Genomic DNA, 21,195 nt, shown 5'->3' with positions numbered 1-21,195 from the left:
CACCCCACATTGAAGGCACATGCTCTATAATTGCCAAAAACAAAAAATGTGATAAAAATATTAATGAACCCCGAACATCGGACCTAGAAATAGGTCCGGATATCCAATTAAAATTTGACATATAAACTGCGCTTTGATTGTGCTTTGACTGCGCTTTACTTGCGTTTTTGGTGTGCTTGATTTAAAATTCTGCGGACACGTGCATTTCACATGTCAATATTTTATTGGTGTCCGAACATATCTCTACATCTGATGTCCGAACCTAATAATTTTCCTACAATTTGATGATCATATCTAACTATTCAGCGACGGTTCTAAGTATATTTGTTAAAAGATGAATATTTTAGTTTAAATGATACTTTTTTATATTTTTTCTAAGAAGTAAATTATCAATTATATATCTTAAAATTTGATTATTATTAGACAAATAAAGTCAAATTTTCTTTTAGCATGAAATGACAAACAGCTAAAGTTTGTTCTTTCATCTGCCTATATCGCCTGTTCCAATCTCTCTGCTATTTAGAATTTTAGATTGCTTTAACGATTTGAATTCTTTTGTTATTTTCCTGGCAGCTATAAATTGCGAGTCTTTCTTAACAGCTATCTCAAAAAAATAAAAAGATCATTTATATTTCATTTGGAATAATTTGCTTATTATTTTATAAAATAAAAATTTTTATACTTAAAATTACTGTTAGAAAACAGTTTAAAAATTATACCAAACAAAACCTTAATTTTATATTTAATTTTAAAATACTTTGAAGGACTTCAATAATCTTTTACCCTAACGATAAAATTGATTATCCAATTCTTCGAACGCTCAACCCATTGTCCACCTTTGATGTCAAAACATTGAAAGCATTAAAATCTTATGCATGCTCATGAGCATGGTAGGGCCAACATGTATTGGAGTAGGGATGTCAATTTCGAATTATGGATCGGGTTCGGGTCGAACCTGAAATTGACCCAGCACTATTTGGGTCAAACCCGAACCTGACCCGTTTGTAAAAACGGTTCGATTTTTGGTATCCGAACTCGACCCGCTTCGGGTTCGGGTCAACCCGACCCGACACGGATTTTCGACCCATTTGCTATCCGGGTCGATCCGAACCCATATTTTTCCAGGTTAGGTTCGGGTCGTGTCAAAATTTGACACCCCTATACTGGAGTGATGAAATTCAGGGGCTGTTTATTTTGTGAAAAATAAAATAAAATTCAGAGTAAAAGAAACATAATATATTTTAAATTATTTAGATGAATGTAAAGTAATATAAATATTTTTTTTTAAATTTAAAATAAAATAAATATATTATAAAGCCCTTTATTAGCAGTGATCGATGGCCGGAAATTGTAGACTGTTTCAATGCGACGATGAGCATTGGTGCATGCCGTGGCAACGGCTAACTACGATGGCAACAAGTGCAGTGGCGGATATCGATAGTGAAATTTGTCAAAATTAGATGAATTTTCAATAATAAGAAATAAAAATAAATGGTAGAGACAAACAAAGGCGCACCAAGAACAGCCCGACAAAGCTTTGGCAATCAATATTTAATGCCCGAGTTTGTATAAGGGAGACGAGGGCGCGGGCGCAGCAAATCATCCAGAAGTTCTATTCAAACGCAAGGCCCAAAATAGATGTTAGCCTGCCAAAAACGCCGAGTGAAATGTTAGTGCAAAAATTATAAATAAAAAAAACGTTAAAAGCGTGAACCAAAAATATTTAGAGAGAGAAAATTCAAAGAGAAGATTTCTTAAAAAAGCTCGAAAGAGTAGACTTTTCCCGCTTAGTAGTGTCCCTCCACAAGAGGGAACAACAACATCAAACTTTTATCCCACAACGTGAAGTCAGCTATATGAATCTTTTTTTTTTCCAATTGTATCATGTTAAGAATCAAATTCTCATTTAAATCTAATAAAGAAAGATCATTTATAATATTTTCTAACTATTTTTAGGTGTACCGCTACCTTTTTTTAACATAAGCCAAATCTAATATATCTACCCTCCTAACAGAATCATCGGAAGGTCAACGATTTATACTTTCATGCGACCAAACCAGCTAAGGCGTCTCTCTAATTTTATGTGCCACTGGAGCTACTCCAAACTTTTCACATATATGCTCGTTTTGTATTATATCTCTAAGAGTAAAGCCACTCATCCACCCGAGCAGCTTCATCTCTACAAAACTTAATATTATGCTTCTTTTCTAATGGCCAAAATTCTGCACCATAAAGCATTACAAGTCTCGCCACCATCTTATAGAATTGTCCCTTAATTTTAAGGGGTATTTTCCTATCACACAACTGACCTGATACTTTCCTCCACTTCAACCATCCAACTTGAATTCTACTAATAATATCCCCATTTATTTTACCATCACTTTGAACAATAAACTCGAGATGTCTAAAACATACTCTTATGAATGACTTGATCGCCCAAAGTCACAATCTACCATTAGATCTATTATTACTAAAAAATACACTACATACATCGGTTTTAGATCTAATCAAACAAAAACCTTTAGACACTAAGGTTGACCTCCATAGTTCAAGTTTACCTCTCAACTCTTTTTCTAGTCTTATCAACAAGAAGAATATCATCAGCAAAAAAACATACAGTAGGATACATCTTCTTGCAAATGTCTAGTAAGAACATCAAGATTGATCATTGTCGTAATCCAACAAAAATAGAAAAATACTTGTTCAAATTATCTTGTGTTTGAAAACAAGTAACAGCATACATATCCTTAATGATTTGAATATAAGCATATTAACCCCTTTCTTTTCTAAATCTCTCCATAGCACTTCTTTTTATTCTCTTGGAGCTTTTATCATATGTTTTATCTAAATCAATAAATATCATATATAGACCCTCATCTCTTTATATTTCTCTATCAAACCTCTTAATAAATATATAGCTTCCATAGTAGACTTACCTGGCATGAATCCAAATTGATTTTGAGAAAAATTAGTATTACATCATAACATATGCTTAACAACTCTCTCCCATAGTTTTAAAGTATGACACATTAACTTAATTCATCTATAATTCGCACAATGCATCACCTTTATTCTTAAACATAAGAATCAACACTCATTCTCCACTCCTCAACCATCTTTTGTCTTCAAAATAATATTAAAAAGTTTAGTAAGTCAAGAAATTCCTTTATCTCCTAAGCATTTCCACATCTCCATTGGAATATCATGATGTTTAATAGCCTTTTCACACTTAATTTTCTTTAAATAGTATCAACTTTGGTTTACTAATACACCAATAAAAATAAAGATATCTTCATTCAGGGTACTAAAGTCACTAAAGTCAATAATATTCTCACAATCTTTAATAGCTTATAAAAATATCTTATTCACATTTGTTGAATATCCTCTCTAATAAACACACTTTTTGATCTTCATTCTCAATGCAATTCATTTGAACTGAATCCTTACTACTATTATCTCTTTGCTTGACTAACTTATACATATATCTTTCGCCCTACTTAGTATCTAATCTATTGATATAAATCATTAAAACTTAGAATCTTTGTATTGCATATTGCTTTCTTAGACTTTTTATAAGCCTCTTTATATTTTCTCAACTTTTAGAGTTTTTTCATATAAACAAATTTTTATAACAAAGCTTTTTATTTTTAATCTTTTCCTGCATATTTTGATTCCATGACCAACTATTATTACTATTAGGAGTTTTTTCTTTTTGATACTCCAAGCACATCATTGTAGCATTTTTAATATTACTAGTTACTTTTTTCACACAGAATATTAGCTTCTTCGTGCACAGACAAAATCTTAAGATTTAGAATCTTACTCTAAAAAAATATTTTTATTGATGTTCTTTAAATTCCTTCATCTAATCCTAAAATAACATTTTACTTCATTTTTTATATTATATTCCTTCATCTCAAAATTCAAAACTAATAATTCACGTTATGTACATAAACTTTCACTCAGAATAACTTTACAATCTTTGCAATCAAAATGATATATTTTTCTTATAAGAAAAAAAATCAATATGAGTTTTACTGTATCAATTCTTATAAATGATGAGTAAAATCTAATATAATCTTATTACCTTCATTAGTCGCTCCAAATCCATAGCGATTATGAATGTTTTTAAAATCATCTACCTCCCTACCAACATGTCCATTTAAATCTTCTCCAATAAAAAACTCTTTCTTCAAGAGATATCTTTTGCATTAATTCTTTTAAGTCATTACAAAATTTTAATTTTGAACACATACCCAAACTTACTTGAGGAGCATAAACACTAATAATATTATTAATCTTAGCATCAACAATAATCATTAAAACTATAATTCTATGTTTAACTTTATTAATTTGCACAACATTATCTTTCAAACTATTATCTATAATCACACTTATAGGATTTCTAATATGAATCATACTTGATAGAAAGAAGCAATCCCCCAATACTTGTTTATTCTCACCTAGTTCGTTTGCATTCCATTGGCTTGATCTCTATCTCCATCAAGACCTAGCTCTTTTATTTTTATATGAACTAAATATTGATCAATTTCCAGCCATTGAGTTTCTTATCTCAAATTCTCAACCTCAAATGCAATTATGAATTATCTAGGTAATAGAAAGAATCAATCCCCCAAACATCACCCACAATAAATAAAATAAAGCAATTAAACTAAAAAAAGAAGAAGAAGAAAAAGAAAAGAAGCTCAATAACACACTAAAAAGTGATGTGGTGTGACTTACATAGAACAGATGATGACAAATGAAGAATATCACAATTTATTCACCAAATCAGTTGATTCAGGATGTACAGTACTTTATCATTTGCAGTATATAGCTTGGTCAATTTGTGGTGGAATTTGCTTGATTTCAGCTGCTAGTTCTTGCTCAATTCTATATCTGCCACATAAAACTTGAAGAGTTAAGAATAGGGAAAAAGCAAACAACTTCCTGACTGTACACCACATGATAAGGGAAATAGAACATACAAGTTGAACCGGTCCTCATAAGTGATCAAATTTACAGCTAGACCAAGATGACCAAACCTTCCTGAGCGACCAACCTGAAAATTTCAAAAATACAGATTTAGATAGAAAACAGCATTAATTAACAACTTAACTGAAACCATGAATAAACGAACAGTATACTAGCAGCTAAGTCCATTTAAAGCAGAGGGAGCTCTTTGCAAAGAATCAGCAAGTATAAAAGACAACCAAATTCAGAAAGAGTTCATTTAATAGACTTAACCAAACGAGGATAACAAATAAACGACAATAACCAACAATCTGTAGTGCGGCAAAAAGTTGCATAGAATCAGAGATTTCTCATACCCTATGTAGATATGTCTCCGAGTTCTTGGGGAAATCAAAGTTGATAACAACATTAACAGCTTGAATGTCAATCCCCCTGGTAAATAAATCTGACGAGGAAAAAACAAACTAGAATCAAAAGGTAGGCGCATAAATAATTTAAGCATTCTATCAATCTCAACATATATGTATATAAAACCTCAATCAGCATTTTGAACAAAAAAATCCAAAGTTCAAAATTGACAACTTATAGAAAAATACAAGACAATTTTCAAATTTCAGCAAATTATTCAATCATGGTAAACTGAATTAAAAAAAGAAAAGAAAAGCATCCATTAGATTATAAATAAGACTTATCTGTCACTTTGCAAATGACAGCACTCTATTACTTTCAAGAAATTAAAATTTGTTCAGTTAGAATATTTATATCAGTAAAAAAAGAGTTTATTGTCTTAGTGTCACACAAAAATTTCCTTGCACACAAATAAGTTGAGAACTAAAAAAATTTTTATAGAAGATCCACAAGAAGTACATAGAAGATCCACAAAAACTTTCTCAAGAGCAATACATAGAAGATCCACAATTTCTTTTATAAGGAGAACCAAAAAAAGTCAAAAAGCCTAGGGTTTAAGCCCAGCACATAAAATATCCAAAATTTTTACATGGAAAACCAAAAAAGTGAAAAAGCCCAGGGTTTAACTTAGTTGAAATGATTCCATTAATATGAACTCCACATGACAGATGGGAACTTTGAAGGTTCGACACATTTGGGATCCAAAGGTCAATGGAGTTCTACAAAGCCCAAAATGTCAAAAACTTTGAGGCGGCAATGGCAAACAATGACTATCACCCCAAAGATACACAAGAATTGATAGCGATAAGACTGGCACTGATACTATACATGGTCACCAATCATCCCATCAACAGGTTGGCTAGCATCGAGATTATTAAATAGCTCCTCAAGTTTGTCATCGCTGCCACTAGAGAACATGCACATAAGGCTGTTGGGTAGAGAGAGGCAGAGATGATGTCAGAGCCATAGGTCACCGAGAATGAGACGAAGTTAGTGACGGTGAAAGAGGGCATATCCAAATTTTGACTAGTGCAAGTCGATCATTATAAAGCACTACCTTCACTAACTGGAAAGTCATTAATACAATACTCCGGCCATGAACCATGAAAAATATCTTCATTGGTTGTAGAAGTCTTAAGATATTAGAATTAATGTTAAGTGATAATGAGCAGTAAACTTGGCCTGGGATCAAGTGATAAAAAAGACAGGCATCAGACAACCACCATTTAATTGGCATCTAGTGATAGTCAATAAGGAATGTCAATAGTCTATGGGAGGTTGATATATGTTGAACTTCGGTGATTGATATAGGTTTTTTGTCATCGGTAGGCATGGGTAATAATCAACATAAATGTCAAAAGTCCAGTGACAATGAGTAATTGGTGGGGTTATTCTTCTAATAAGAGGGGAGCAACAACAAAGAACATGGACAACAAACATTGGAACCTGACAAACATCCATTGTAGGTAGGCATTAGGCAATGATTGATGATAGCGGGTAGCACTGTCAGTTACAGACTGATGATTGGGTTGGTTACTCTCCTAATGGAATGGCATATTTAGTGATCGGTAAAGTAATAGTTGACGGATGTCAGTTACTAGTATGTGTCAACTTAGATCTACATTGGCATCAAGTAGTGGTGATGATAGGTGTTAATGGCAGTTGGCATATGGTGTTTGACAATGAAAGTTGGCATTGTCCAATGGCTAATGTCAAACAACATAAGACAAAGGTGAACTCTCTTCCAAGTCTTATCTCTTCTAAGTTTTCCTTCAATTGTGGCATCATAAAGATTATGTAAGCTATATCCGCTTTCACCAATCTTCAGAGAGTTGAGGATTTTTTACATAGTGACTATTTAGAAATTTCTGTCGAAAGCCCCACATTACGCAAAATATGATTTGATTGGCTATTTTTGTGTTCTAAATCTTTGTTGTGTAATCTATTGCTTGATCTAAATCATTGCTTTATTGTTTTCAATCACGATTTAAATCAAGGAAGTTGTCTAATTGCTCTAGCTCTTTCAAAGACAAAACATCAACATACGCATTTAGTCTTACATCAAGCAGGCTCATCAGCATCATTCATCTCAATTCCAAATTATTACGCATGTATTAGGTAAATTTAGTTAAGTATTTGGCAAATAAATGAAACCTAATCCCAAACTATTCATATGGCTACTTTTTGGCCAAAACAGCAGCAGTTTCCAGTAGTCTTCTAATAAACTTCGATCATAAAGCAGCTTCTTATAATAAAGAATTCCATAAAACCTCAACAGCAGCTGAAAGCGTATGAGATCGCTTACAAAAGATTCTTACCGGTGCAAACAAGATTCCTGCATGCACCATTTCGGAAATCATGGAAAACACGATTCCGATGGTCCTGCAACATTTTGGCATGAATATAAAAGCAAGAATAGCCAAGCTCTGTAATTTTCTTCGCCAGCAATTCTACCCGGTTAACAGAGTTGCAAAATATGATAGACTGGTTTATTTGAAGCTGGATAAGCAAACGAAAAATTGGACCATATCAACATCAAGGAGATGCACAATAAAAGGAAAACATAAAATCACTGCATAAGAAAAAGGAGAAGACCTTAGAGAAAAGAGTATTCAGGCAGTGAACCTTCTGCCTTTCTTCCACAAAAGCATAGTAGTGTGTAATACCCTTAAGGGTAAGCTCATCCATAAGATTAATTGTGAAGGGGTTTGAGAGATATCTGTCTTTAAAACCCTTGACAGTCACAGGAAAGGTTGCCGAAAACAACAATATCTGCCTTTTTGCAGGAAGAAATCCAATCAACTGCTCAATTGAAGGTTGAAACTCCGGAGACAGGAGTTTGTCAGCCTGTTTATGGAAATGCACCAACAAAAAACTGATCTATAAAAAATTTCTATGCAATGTAATCTATTATAAATATCCCACATCTTGGAAGATCACCTAGTTTCACAGTGCAACAGAGAATCTATGCATAAACATAGAAACCTCAAAGCAAAAGAAAAAAAAAAATCTTCCTCTAATTATTAATATTAGATAACATACAATAATTATTTAACTAGCATATATCTTATTAACAAAGATTTTTCATGACAAATTTCAATGCAAAAGGGCGGAATGTACAAATAAATCGTGAAGAACATAGTAATCTATGTTTAGCCTCAAGGAAAATGTGCTCAAAATAAATAAACTTTGCATTATATCGTTTCAAGAAAAATGGCAAAACATTCAAGGGCCAACATCAATAAAAAAATATAAAAAATTATGAAAAGTTTCTATTGCATCTTGGATTTGCAATAAGGGGGGTTGGAGAATCAAAGAAAAAAATAGAAATATGTTCAAGCTATGAGAACACGAACATTGAAAACAGTAGGATAATATAAATATAATAAATAAGGTACTCAATCACTTATTATACTTAAAAAATTTTGCAGAGATATTATAAATTTAAGACAAAAATGTATAAGTTGATCACAATAGAATAATGATCAAAAACCTCTAAAAAAGTTTAGACAAGAGAAATAAGATCATAAAATTATGAAGATATATTTTATCTGACCAACCAAAACATACCTCATCCACAATAAGCATGGAGCAATCTTTAAGAACACAAATATCCTTTCTAGCAAGATCAAGTATGCGACCTGGCGTTCCAACAACTAAATGAACAGGCTGATATAACCGCATAATGTCATCCTTCAAACTGGTTCCTCCAGTGGTGACCATAACCTGAATCTTCAAATACTTTCCAAGCTCCTTGCAAACTTGTGATGTCTGGAGAGCTAATTCTCGTGTAGGAACTAGTATCACAACTGGATTAATAGATACAAACAAAATTAGCCGCTATGAACGAGTACATTGAGGATTATCTTGTTTGCTGCTTCAAAAAAAAAAACCAACTAAATGGTTGTTAAATGCTAAGACAATCCTGAGGTGAACACCTTGGATGACATTTTTTGCTTGATCAATCTTCTCTAGAGCAGGAATGCAGAAGGCAGCTGTCTTCCCAGTTCCATTTTTAGCTCTAGCAAGAATATCCCTACCAGTTAGAGCAATTGGAATACTTTCCTCTTGAATGGGGGAAGGACTTTCAAATCCCTTCTCATAGATACCCATGAGTAGCTCTCTCTTCAAAAAATAATCTTCAAATTCATTTCCTTTAGTTGCAGTTACATCCTACAAAATGCAGATTCAAAGCTATGTTAATTGAATATGATATGTTTTACAGATATGTGGCATTTATGGGACCAAATTGAAAGGCAAGGAAACTTTAGATAAGCTATAGCAATCTAAATCTAACAAAGTACAATGAAATAATACAGTTCAGTAGGACAATGTAACAATAACGATTAAATTTTCCCACACGTAGAGGAAATGGTGCAACAGAAACTCTGGAGGTAGCGCCCTTTCCACTATTGTTTTCTCCCAAAAAAAAAAAGAATGTAAAAAATAGGCCCTAGCACCCCAATTAATTATCAAGGAGAATCAAATCCATGCCAACACAAGAAGGAATCTAGAGGGAGGCGTCTACAGGTGACACTACTCCAATGGTACATAAATGAAAGCTAAACACTAAAGGTCAGCTAAATCATCATGGATTGGCTACACCTACACCAACATATGTGTTGATTGCATCATGGCTACACTTTCATCGACTTGTTACAGCATGACTAGCTACATCCTCAAGGATCACGGGATGTTAAGGCATCCTTTATTCAGTGGTGCAAGGATCTTTGATATTTTCTTGTTTAGCAATACAGGATATTTTATCATCCAGTTATATCTATCTTTAGTAAAAGGATATCTTTAATGATATTTCAATCTACACAAATATATATATAAACACACACACACACGTCCCTCCCTCCCCCTCTCTCTAACCAGCTGTAAGCCCTAATCCATCTTTATCCCTTTAAGTAAGGCGAACTTTAAGACGGGCCGCTGATTATGCAATTTTAAATTATAACTTCAACCATAGCATAAGTTTCAAATACATTGAGCTTTAAGCCAATAGCTTCAATGCCTTGGGAATGATATTCACATTGAGGCTCCAAAAAAGGAAGCTTCAAATTAATCTTATAAATCAATGAGCATCAAATGTAAGCATTCTCCATCACTGAATTAAACTATGGATTTACCCAATGACTTCGTCAAAATCTAAGAGTTGCGTCAGATTAAGTGTAAAATGCCTGCATTATAATGCAGACAATTTTATAAACTAATGCAGCAACAAAGCATTGAAACTTTTACCTCGGTCTGGTAACGTGTATCAGGTGCGGGTATATTTAAATGTGATTTCCAATCTTGAATGCTGAGACCAAAAGAAAAAGGAATATGATAAACACTTCATAATATTAGCTAAACATAGTAAATAGAGAACAAAATGTGAAAATATAAAGAGGAAAAAAAGATAAATTATATTATATGTGCTTATATTCTCTCACGTATCATTTTCCAATGAATTTAGGTTCGGATTGACGTGTCGTATGAAATTCGATTAGATTCCTATATCAATTATTTGGTTCCAAGAAGAAGATTCAATCTTTTCCTTAAAAACAGGGAACTCTTGGTGTTATGTTCAATCAAGATAAGGAATACCAATCATTTATAACTTTTTTCAACAATTCAACTGCTTCAAGGAACATCAGTTCAATAGAGGCATTCCTCGGAAAAGTTTTTTCTCACTCTTGTTTCCTAAATGAAATTAGAAAAATACATCATTTGGATGCATTCCAATTAAATTGGTTTTTTTTATTTTTTTTTCATCACAATTATTCTGGAGAGGTATGAACAATCAGCCTATTGTAATATAGATCATGCATAAAATTATAACCAATTGACATTGTTCAACTTGTCCCTTGGGTTAGAAGATTGCATTACTCAATCTAGTCAACTCCATCAGCAATTGTTGGCCAATTTGAGGAAACCTTTAATAAAAGAAATACCTTAATCAGATTTACATATGGAAATTTTAAATTAATTAACATAATCACGATCATCAAAAAGCGGAAAAATCTTACAAAATTAGGCAATTGAACTACTATGAAAGAGCGATGAAAGGAGAGTTGAAGTTTGGAATTAACATCAGCAATTAAACCCATTTGAACAATAGAATTCCTGCACTAGTAAAGAATACCTAGAGAGAGCTACTCTTAATGAGAAAAAAATATATTTACAAGTGTTTATAGTTCGAGAGAAAGTTTAGTTGCTGTAAGAAGATTATCATAGTTAGTAACATGAATTTAACTGATACCTTCTAGTTAAGCTTTTCAGTCTATCAGTGTATTTTAAAAAGTAAAGCAAATACAATCCTCATCCCCCACTTAAAGGGTTATTATTGGCCAGAGGAATTAGGAGTGAAAAGTAAAGCAAATGCGCTTGTTTAATTTATTTATTTTTTAATGTTTGCTACAAAGTTAACATTAAGTATAATTTGGGTACATTTAAAATACATAAAAATGGCCATTTTGGCTGCATTTGAATCTCTGCAAACCAAGCAAATTTGGAATATATCATTGAACATAGCCCTCAAGCCCTTTGTCTCTTGCATTTCCTCCCTTAAATGTGGTATTCTCTCATAAAAAGACATTGATATGCTGCCATCACACCCCATCATTTCCCATGTCCTAATCGCACTGCTCGTCACACCTCCATTTGTCAATGCCGCCCACCTAAGAAATTGCCCTAGTTTTTTTTTTAATTATTTTTAAAGTTATTTTATACTAAAATTGTCCTGATAAAAGAATATTGCATTAATACATAATTAAAAATTTTCATCAACTCCCTCCCAAGTCTTATCAATAAGAAAAATATCATCAGCAAAAAGCATACACCAAGGTACATCTTGTAAATGTCAAGTAATAAGATCCATGACTAAAGCATAAAGATATGAGCTTAAAGTTGATCCTTGATGTAATCCAACTGAGTTTGAAAAATACTTAGTCAAACTGCCTTCTATTTGAACAGAAGTAACAATTTATGTATACATATCATTAATGACTTGAACATAAGCATTATTAACTCCTTTCTTTCTAGAACTCTCCAAAGCACTTCCCTATGAACTTTATCATATGCTTTAACTAAATCAATAAATATCATATGAGGATCCGCCTTACTCTCTCTATATATCTCAATCAACTCTCTCAACAAATGCATAGATTAAATAGTAGACCTACCCGACATGAATCCAAATTGATTTTGAGAAACATTAGAATCACGTCCTAATCTATGCTCAATTGCTCTCTCCCATAATTTTAATGTATAACACATTAATTTAATTCCTCTATAATTTGAACACTCTTGTGCATCACCTATATTTTTAAAAATAAAAATCAACACACACTTTCTTCACGCACGCATCTTTTTAGTCTACAAAATAATATTAAAAAAATCACTAAACAAAACAATTAGTTGATCTCATAAGCATTTCCGCACTTCTATGGGAATACCATCGGATCCTACTGTTTTTTCACACTTCATTTTATTTAAAATCTCTCCAACTTCAATTTTATTAAGACAATGAAAAAAATAAATTATTTATTTTCATTTAAGATACTAAAATCACTAAAGTCAATCGTATTATTATAATTTTCATTGAAAAGTTTATCAAACTATCTTTTTTGATATTCATTCTTAATGCATTTCACTTCACTCAAACTCTATTAATTTATATATCATTGTCTTTTAAAATCTTATTTATAATCACACCTACACTATTTCTAGTCCGACTTATACCTGAATACCGAAGTTTAAATCATAAACTACCAATTTCCATAGCCTTTTCCCTAACTCATTTGATTTCATGAACACATAATATTTATCTTCTTATAAATCATGATATCTATTAATTCCATTAATTTGCCTATAAGAGTACCTATATTCTAAGTTCATATCCTAATTCTAATTTTATAGACTAGCTTCTTTGTCCGCTTTCATCCATGATATGGGAACTCTTGTTTATTTAGCATTGCACCTGGACGTGGGTGCAGTGGCCCTTACACATTTTTCACTAAATTCAGACCATATAACACATCGATTCTAAGGAATGCTCTAGCATTAACACATTGTATTAAATGATTCATGTTATGATTGTCAGAAAGTTTTACGTAGGTTGTCAACTACCTAATGCAACCTTTCACTTTTCTCATCTAGGGCTAGGAACTAGTAATGATAGTGTTCACTATCCCTCTAATATAAAATTGTATAATTTCTTATTTATTTTAACACACATCCATCTTAATATTTCTCATTTGTGACATGTTCAACTATCCTAACAACATTTTTTTTCATTTTCCATCATCTAAATTCATATAACATAACTAATATAACTGAAATTTTATTAAACTTTCCTTAATTCTATATAATATTCATTTACCGTATAATAATCTTAAGATACTTCTCCAATTTAATCATCAAGCTTTCACTCTAAAGGTTATAACCTAATTTATGCCCCCATTCATCAGTACAATATGTCTAAGACACTTGAGATTATCATATTTAAGTATCACTTTCTTTTAAAACTATTAGCTAAAAATTGGTATAATCTTCTATAGAATTTCTACATTATTCTATCATTACATTATTTCAAATAGAGTTTTCAATGATGCACAAATCGACCTCATTTTGAATATATTTTATAAGAATTTCCATGATCAATAAAAAAAGATACAAATATAAAAAAAATGCATCAAGTGACCTCAATTTGAATGCCAGAATTTGAATACCAGTAAGAAAATATACTACCTTGGTCACTCCTCAAATACTAAGAAAATTTACCATCATACATAATTACTATAATTTCAATATGCAATTGAAAAAAAAAACTTTTTCCCCTCAATGTGCATTGCATCAACTATCAAAGCATTACAGCATATGCCTTCCCAAGATTAATAAAACCATATGACGAAGATTACTTCATTGCTTCTGCCTTTTTTTTTCATTCATTTCCTTGATATAAAAAACACATCCATGATGAATATTAGTGGCACAAATCAAATTGATTAGCTAATATTGATGTAAGTTTTCATAACCTATGCTCCACAACCCTCTTCTACAACTTCATTGTATGACTTAATAAATTTGACTATAATTAAAAAAATCACATCCATTATGAATATTAGTGGCACAAATCAAAATGATTAGCTAATATTGATGTAAGTTTTTATAACCTATGCTCCACAACCCTCTTCTACAGCTTCATTGTATGACTTAATAAATTTGACTATAATTAACATAATATTGAATATCTCCATTGCTAAATTGGTGCCACAATACTTCTTCTCCCATCATTTGACGTGTTTTTGGTCATCTAAAACAAATAAAAAGATTAATTGACTAAACTACTACAATATGACTCGTACAATCTAACTATGCATCTCATCGGGACCAAAAGCTTTGCCATTATAGCGTTAAAGTTAAATCCACTTCATTTTCATTTGGATCATTCAATATTCATTATGATATTCCAAAATGATTTCCCTTTAGAATAACATTTGCATATATTTTTAGTAAATAACTCCGTACGTGCTTCAAAGCAAGTGAAACGTCTGCCACGATTATGACTATACAAACCAATATGAATGTCAAACGCGTCGCTTTAATATATCACACACTGAAAAGAAAGAGGCTGAAGAAAAAAAATAGTAAAATCAAAGAGCAACACATATTTCATATACCTATGATTGCTGCCATATGATTGAACCTCTCCGACTTCCTCTCGGTTTCCTGAGTCGTTTCCAATCTCATTCCTTCGCAACCACCGTTGCTGCTGCTGCAATTGCTGGCCATGCTGGCTAGCTGAAAGATTCCCCTGCACGAACTGCTGCTGCGGCTGCGGCTGAGGCCTGCTTGCATAAAAATTAGAGCTGTTTCCCCCGCGTCCACTGCCGTTTCCGGGAGGATACCTCGCTCGATAATTCATATGATCGCTCGATTAAATCAACCTTCTAAATCACAAAATATGCTAATCTAGATCTAAAAGTCGACGGTTCATGCTAGATGGACTTCTAGAATTCAGCGGCACTAAGCTGTTTGGAGGATTCCTCCAGCAGCAGATAAAGGAATGTACGGAAGGATGAATGTCTGAGTGTGAACGAAATCAATTTTGACGGATCTATGCGATTTGAGGAATCATAAAAAGCTCCAAGAGACCAAGACGGAGAAGGGTTCCCATATCTAGTTTCGAAGAACTGAAGTACGATAAAGTGGCACGAGGAACCCTAGAATTTATAGTCCATTGAAATTAAATAAAAAAATAAATAAAGAGGAAAATGGTACGATTAGGACGGCCGCGTGGAAATGATTTTAGGGTATTGACTTATGACGTAGGAAACCGTCGATGAGAAAATCGCCGAAAAATTATTTGTCATTTTTTACTTTTTTCATGTATTATATAATGTTTGCAAAATAGAAAAAATAAATAAAGATAATTTTAATTATGATGAAATGATAAATTTGAAAATTTTTGCATCAAATTTTAAAATAATTTGTTATCGTATATTTTCTTTTCTTCAGCATAAGACAATACAAAAAAAGATTATTCACAATAATTTTAAAATAAAATAATAAATTTTTAATTGTTTCTACAAAATAGAGATTCACTATATTATGAATTTAAAGAGGTTTTGGTAAATATTAGTCACATATTTTTAAAATCATAATGTATGAGTTTAGTCACATATTATTAAAAATTATTTAATATTTTATCAACTTTTAAATCGTTATAAAGACTATTGATATGTCTTTAAAAAATTCATTTTGAAGAACACAAATCTTAATACAATGCTTGAAAACTTTCATAATTATATTCAAAATTATTGGAATATCGTATTTCAAAAATTTATAATTAAATTGAGCATTTTGATGAAATAAATCCAACAATACTAAAGGCGGTTTCATTCGTTTCTAAATAAGCCCAAATCAATTACTTGAAGGATATTTAAAAACTTTGAGACATTATTTGAAAGTCCAATTGACCTCCAAATTTTATATGCTTATAATCAAAATGAGTTACTCGACAAGTTGAATCCAACAAAGCCTGAGATCACTTGATTATAAGGTCATTAAATCACATAAATAGTAAATACTGAATAAATCATTTATGATCAAAATATTTTATATGAGCTGTTAGATAAAGTTTTATGAAATTTTGATTAAATTTATCAAAATATCCACTTTAAGAGTATTATAAAATGAATCTCATTCTCCATGTAAAGGGAACCGAGACTTGAATTTGGAGAGAACTTTGAGATTTGAAAAACTCTAGTGCTCTATTTGATGTTGCCGACAATCACTGCTTGCCACTATCATCGTCCGACTATTATCATTCTATCTTTGTAACCAGATTGTTGTTGCCTAATTGTCATTATCCATTCAACATTATCCAACTACTATCATCTTCTGATTAATGTCACTTTGACATATCGTTCGATTAATATCATCTAACTAACACTATTTATCATATGTCTAATACTATCTAACTATTTCATCTTTAGAATTCTCCCGTATTTATTAAATTGCGCTACATACTTTATAATCCCATATTCTCCAATTAAGTGGAAGAATAGACTCTTGTAATCTATTATATAATGAATCATTTTATGTGGGACACACCTTATGATCTACTCTCTTTCCATATTTTCTACATAAAAATTATGAGGTATGTTGGATTCTTTTTTATTGATGTGTGTTGGATCTTCGTAAAAAAATAAGACCTTAAAATTCACTCCATATCGCAAAAAAATTTTTAGCATCCAACAAATACCCATATTATTACCAATTAAGCTTTATATTATATATATATTCAAAACTATTATGAATTAGAATTTTATGCCAAGATCAGAACTTATGGCAACATGTTTTTTTTCAAATATTGATACATACAATTGCAAAATCAAAAAAAAATTTAATGGTGACACATAAATTAATTTTATTATTTTCTTAGCACTAACTAAATGTATATTATTAAGTTAATTTTATTACCAACAATAGCACAGGAAGATAGATTCAAACACATCTCATGCATATACATACACATTCCCATAATGATCATAGTGACAAACAAATGGGGGACAAATAAATGCTCAATATAATATGAAGTTCATCACTGATGAAAGAAAAAAAAAAATGAAACAAATTAGTCTAAGGTTTCGTTTGGGACAACTTTCGCACTGCTTTCTAAAACGGCTTTCTAGTATAAAAATTTCTAATTCAAGAAATTGCTATACTAAAAAGTTATTTTAAAAAGCAACAAAAAGCTGTTCCAAACGAAGCCTAAATCAAATTCTATTTCTGATCAACACTGGCACCAACAGCATCAGGTGATTGCAAGCCAACTGAACTTTTAACCATTTTTTCTAATTCATTAGCATCTAATGATTCACGAACTCCTTCCCTTATTTCTGTTATTAAGCTCTCCATCTTATGCTTATCTTTGCTTGGACCTTTGTCTATCTCTAGCCTCAACTCATCTAACTTACCTCTCAATCCAGTCCTCTCAACCAGCTTCTCTATTTCAGTGAAGATCACTTCATTTGCTATCCTTACCTTCTCTAACAAAATCGGTGGGGCTGAAGAAGTTATCTTCCTGTTCACTCCCAGTACCTCAAAGTCTGCAGATTTCAGCATTTCCATTATGTCTTCCTTAGCTTGATCAACTTTCTTAAGTGTATCATCATCCAATTCCTCTCCCTTTGCCACCAAATCTCGTGCCTTACTCAATATCTTCATCTTCTCTTTTGCCTTATTTTGTAGCTTGTCGTTGATAGCCTTCTTCAGCATCTCTCCCTTTCTCTTGTGCTCTTGTAGCATGTTTATCTCTGATAACGTTTTGAGCTTCTGCTTTAGTCCATCAAATGATTCAGAGCTAGATAAGTTGATCTTAAATTCTTGAGCAAGTCTATCTACCCTGTCTTTAAGCGTTGGACCAAGATCTTGATCTGAGGGTGCTTTTGATAGATCCATCTTTAGAGCTTGAAGTTTCTCCTGTAGGCCCATTGCAATAAAAGCATTGGTAGTCTCCTTGTCCACGTCTTGTTTCACCAACTGCACATCCTCGTCGGAAAAAACAGGTAAAGGGGATGTCTCCTTCGCTTTTAATACAGATTTCTTGATTTCTTCGAGTTCTGCCTCCAGATTTGCTGCTATTTCAGAAATGTTAACATCCTTCTTCTTCATGTTACGTTTCAGCTCTGGTTCCACATAGCCGCCTTCCTGGAAACCACCAAGTTGTCGGAACTTCAAATGTCTATGGCCAAGCAAAGTATCAGTATCCATTTCCGTGAGTTCCTGCAAAATACTGAAGTTTTAGGCTTAAAAATGCTGTGTGGAATCATAATATCATAAGTGTTATCAGGTTTATCCTAAATAACTGTAGACAACTTTATGAATGATTATCCTTCGAGAAACATTCCATTAAAAAAGAGTACACTGTTAATTCTGTTATGGGATGTTAATTTTATTTTGTGTTAAGTTTTTATGTACAAATAATAGTCATGTTATTTTGGTTCATCACTTTTTCGTTCCTATTCCGAAATTGTTAATTGTATAAACTCATTTTATTGTTGTCTTCTTCCCTTTCTTGTTCACGCCTAAATCATTGAAATCCACTTTTGACTATGTTAATCATTCAGTAATGCTAGCTCCAACATCAGTATAATATAATAATTTCTCAGCTTGTTACAGATTTTTTTGTTGCTCAACTGTAAGATTTAACATTAAAAAATTTTATTGTGATTTTATAAAATGTATATTTAAGCCAGCATAATATTTACAAGGTTTGTCATCACATTATTACCCTTCTGACATTTCTATTCAACCACTCAACTTTTAATCTACAAGTTATATTCTCATTCTTTTCACTTAACTTTTCATAATTATTAATATAAAATTTACTAAAATTCAATTCCACAAATTCTAGGTTATCCCATAAAGGAATAATTTTTCATTTACTTCACAACTTCTGTCAAAAATATAGTCTGCAAATAACATCAACATGTAAACCTCTGTTTGAAGTCTTTTACTTCATTATTAATATGTAAAAAAAATTAATATTGAAGTTTATTGCAATCCTACTGTGACTCAAAACTATTTCATACTCCAGAACAACTAGTATTTCTCAATACTTGAATTATGCATATTCTTGATAACTTGATATATTTGACACTTTATTTTTAACACTCACTAAATTAATGCTAATAGTACACTATCATAAGCATGATAAGCAAACCTAACAATAATCAATAAAACAACAGGAAAACAGAAAAAAATTTGGTGGAAAAAAATCAAACGATAGATAGTCTTATAAAAAGCAAAGTGAAAAAAGAACGAAGCAAAGATACAATTGATCCTCAATTCGAGAGGAGGATCGTTCTCACCCAATCTCTATACAAGAAGCTTAGAGCCCAAGACACCAAAGAGACTCCAAAAGAAATCCAAAATTTTGCATGCCCTAACCCTAGCCTCTTCTCATCCTTAAATACAAATCTTCCTAATAAAAAACTTCCTAACATAAACCAATATAAAAAACTCTCCTTATGAACTAGCCGCCCGTTTCTCTCTCTCATGCTGCCGCCTCAAGGGGGGCCCACATGTTGGGCGAAACAAATTAAGGAAGCGGCTTAGCCCACCTCCTGTAGAACTGGACCGGCCCCTCATGGGCCAGTCTGTTTAGTTCCGTAACACTACCCCGCTACCAAAGAACCACCTTGTCCTCAAAGTGAAAGCTCGAAAACTGATGTTTCATCCTCTCGTATGGCTCCCACGTGGTATCGTAGTCTGGAAGGTTTTTCCACTTAATCAGCACTTCTTTTCCTCCCTCCTCTCTCTGGCAAACCCCAACAGTTCTAAGGGTTCGAAGATCACCTCTACCTCCTCCTTGAGTGTCCCTAGTAACTCTGATCTGGCTGTATAATCCCCAATTGCTCTCCTCAATTGGGATACATGAAAGACAAGGTGTATAGTTGTCGTTGATGGTAGCTTCAGGCGATATGCCACCACTCCAATCTTCTTCAAGACTTCATATGGCCCAAAGTATCAGGGGCAAACTTCTCATTCCTCCTGTTGGCGACGGATTTCTGCCTATACGGTATGAGCTTCAAAAACCTTTCGCCTACCTCAAACTAAATGTTTCTTTATGATTTGTTGAGTCCTCAATAGATGCCTTTTTAATTCTTCCAATACCCTGTCCCTTTCTTGTAAGTACTCCACTGAAGAGACTGGAGTACTGGTACTCCCAACGTGCACCAAGTGAGGCAGATCCCTTCCGTACAACGCCTTGAACTGGGTCATATGAGAAGCCGAATGATAGGAGGTGTTGTACCAATACTATGCCCATGATAACCATTTGGCCCGTATTTTGGGTGTCTCTGACACAAAGCATTTGAGGTAGGTCTCTAAGCTCCTGTTGACCACTTCTGTTTGGCCATCCGTCTGTGGGTGGTAGGCAGTACTCATTTTCAAAGATATTCCATGCATTCTGAATAGCTCTCTTCAAAAATGGCTGAGGAACACCTTATCCCTGTCGAATACTATTGCCTCTGGTACCCCATGTAGTTTAACTACCTTTCTGATGAATGCTGATGCTACTGTCACTAGAGTGTAGGGATGTGATAGGAGGATGAAGTGAGCATAATTGCTCAATCTATCCACTACTACCAAGATCACCGTGAAACCTTTGAAACGGGGCAGCCCATCTATGAAGTCCATAGATACATCCTCCCACACTCGACCTAGTAACGCCAGTGGCTGTAGTAATCCTCCTGGCAACATGGATAAATACTTGTTCCTCTAGCATGTCTCATATCTGGACACCAACTCCAC

The 21,195-nt window shown here is 32.8% G+C and overlaps 2 protein-coding genes across 2 annotated transcripts in view; both read right to left on the bottom strand.

Annotated features, from left to right (window-relative positions):
• Window positions 1–1,438: 1,438 nt before the first annotated feature.
• Window positions 1,439–15,581, bottom strand: LOC110102950 (DEAD-box ATP-dependent RNA helicase 8). Its single transcript, XM_020831473.2, has 10 exons — window positions 15,054–15,581; window positions 10,630–10,690; window positions 9,321–9,555; window positions 8,953–9,191; window positions 7,978–8,229; window positions 7,701–7,881; window positions 5,331–5,419; window positions 4,989–5,062; window positions 4,744–4,899; window positions 1,439–1,646 (listed from the first exon to the last, which is right to left on the bottom strand). Exons 1-9 carry the CDS (start codon window positions 15,296–15,298, stop codon window positions 4,821–4,823), a joined length of 1,455 nt encoding a protein of 484 aa, XP_020687132.1. The 5' UTR covers window positions 15,299–15,581; the 3' UTR covers window positions 1,439–1,646; window positions 4,744–4,820.
• A 1,796-nt stretch (window positions 15,582–17,377) lies between these two features.
• The window catches only part of LOC110102949 (acetyl-coenzyme A carboxylase carboxyl transferase subunit alpha, chloroplastic), a 37,577-nt gene continuing 33,759 nt past the window's right edge, over window positions 17,378–21,195 (bottom strand). Inside the window, exon 11 of the mRNA XM_020831472.2 lies at window positions 17,378–18,663. Coding sequence (XP_020687131.1) covers window positions 17,662–18,663 — 1,002 coding nt within the window. The 3' untranslated portion in view covers window positions 17,378–17,661. The remainder of the gene's footprint in view (window positions 18,664–21,195) is intronic.

Source organism: Dendrobium catenatum, unplaced genomic scaffold, assembly GCF_001605985.2.
Source record: "Dendrobium catenatum unplaced genomic scaffold, ASM160598v2 fragScaff_scaffold_631, whole genome shotgun sequence".
In the NCBI taxonomy this organism is placed as follows: domain Eukaryota; kingdom Viridiplantae; phylum Streptophyta; class Magnoliopsida; order Asparagales; family Orchidaceae; genus Dendrobium; species Dendrobium catenatum.
The sequence above is the reverse complement of the archived record's forward strand: the minus strand, read 5'-3'. Positions and strand labels throughout refer to the sequence as shown.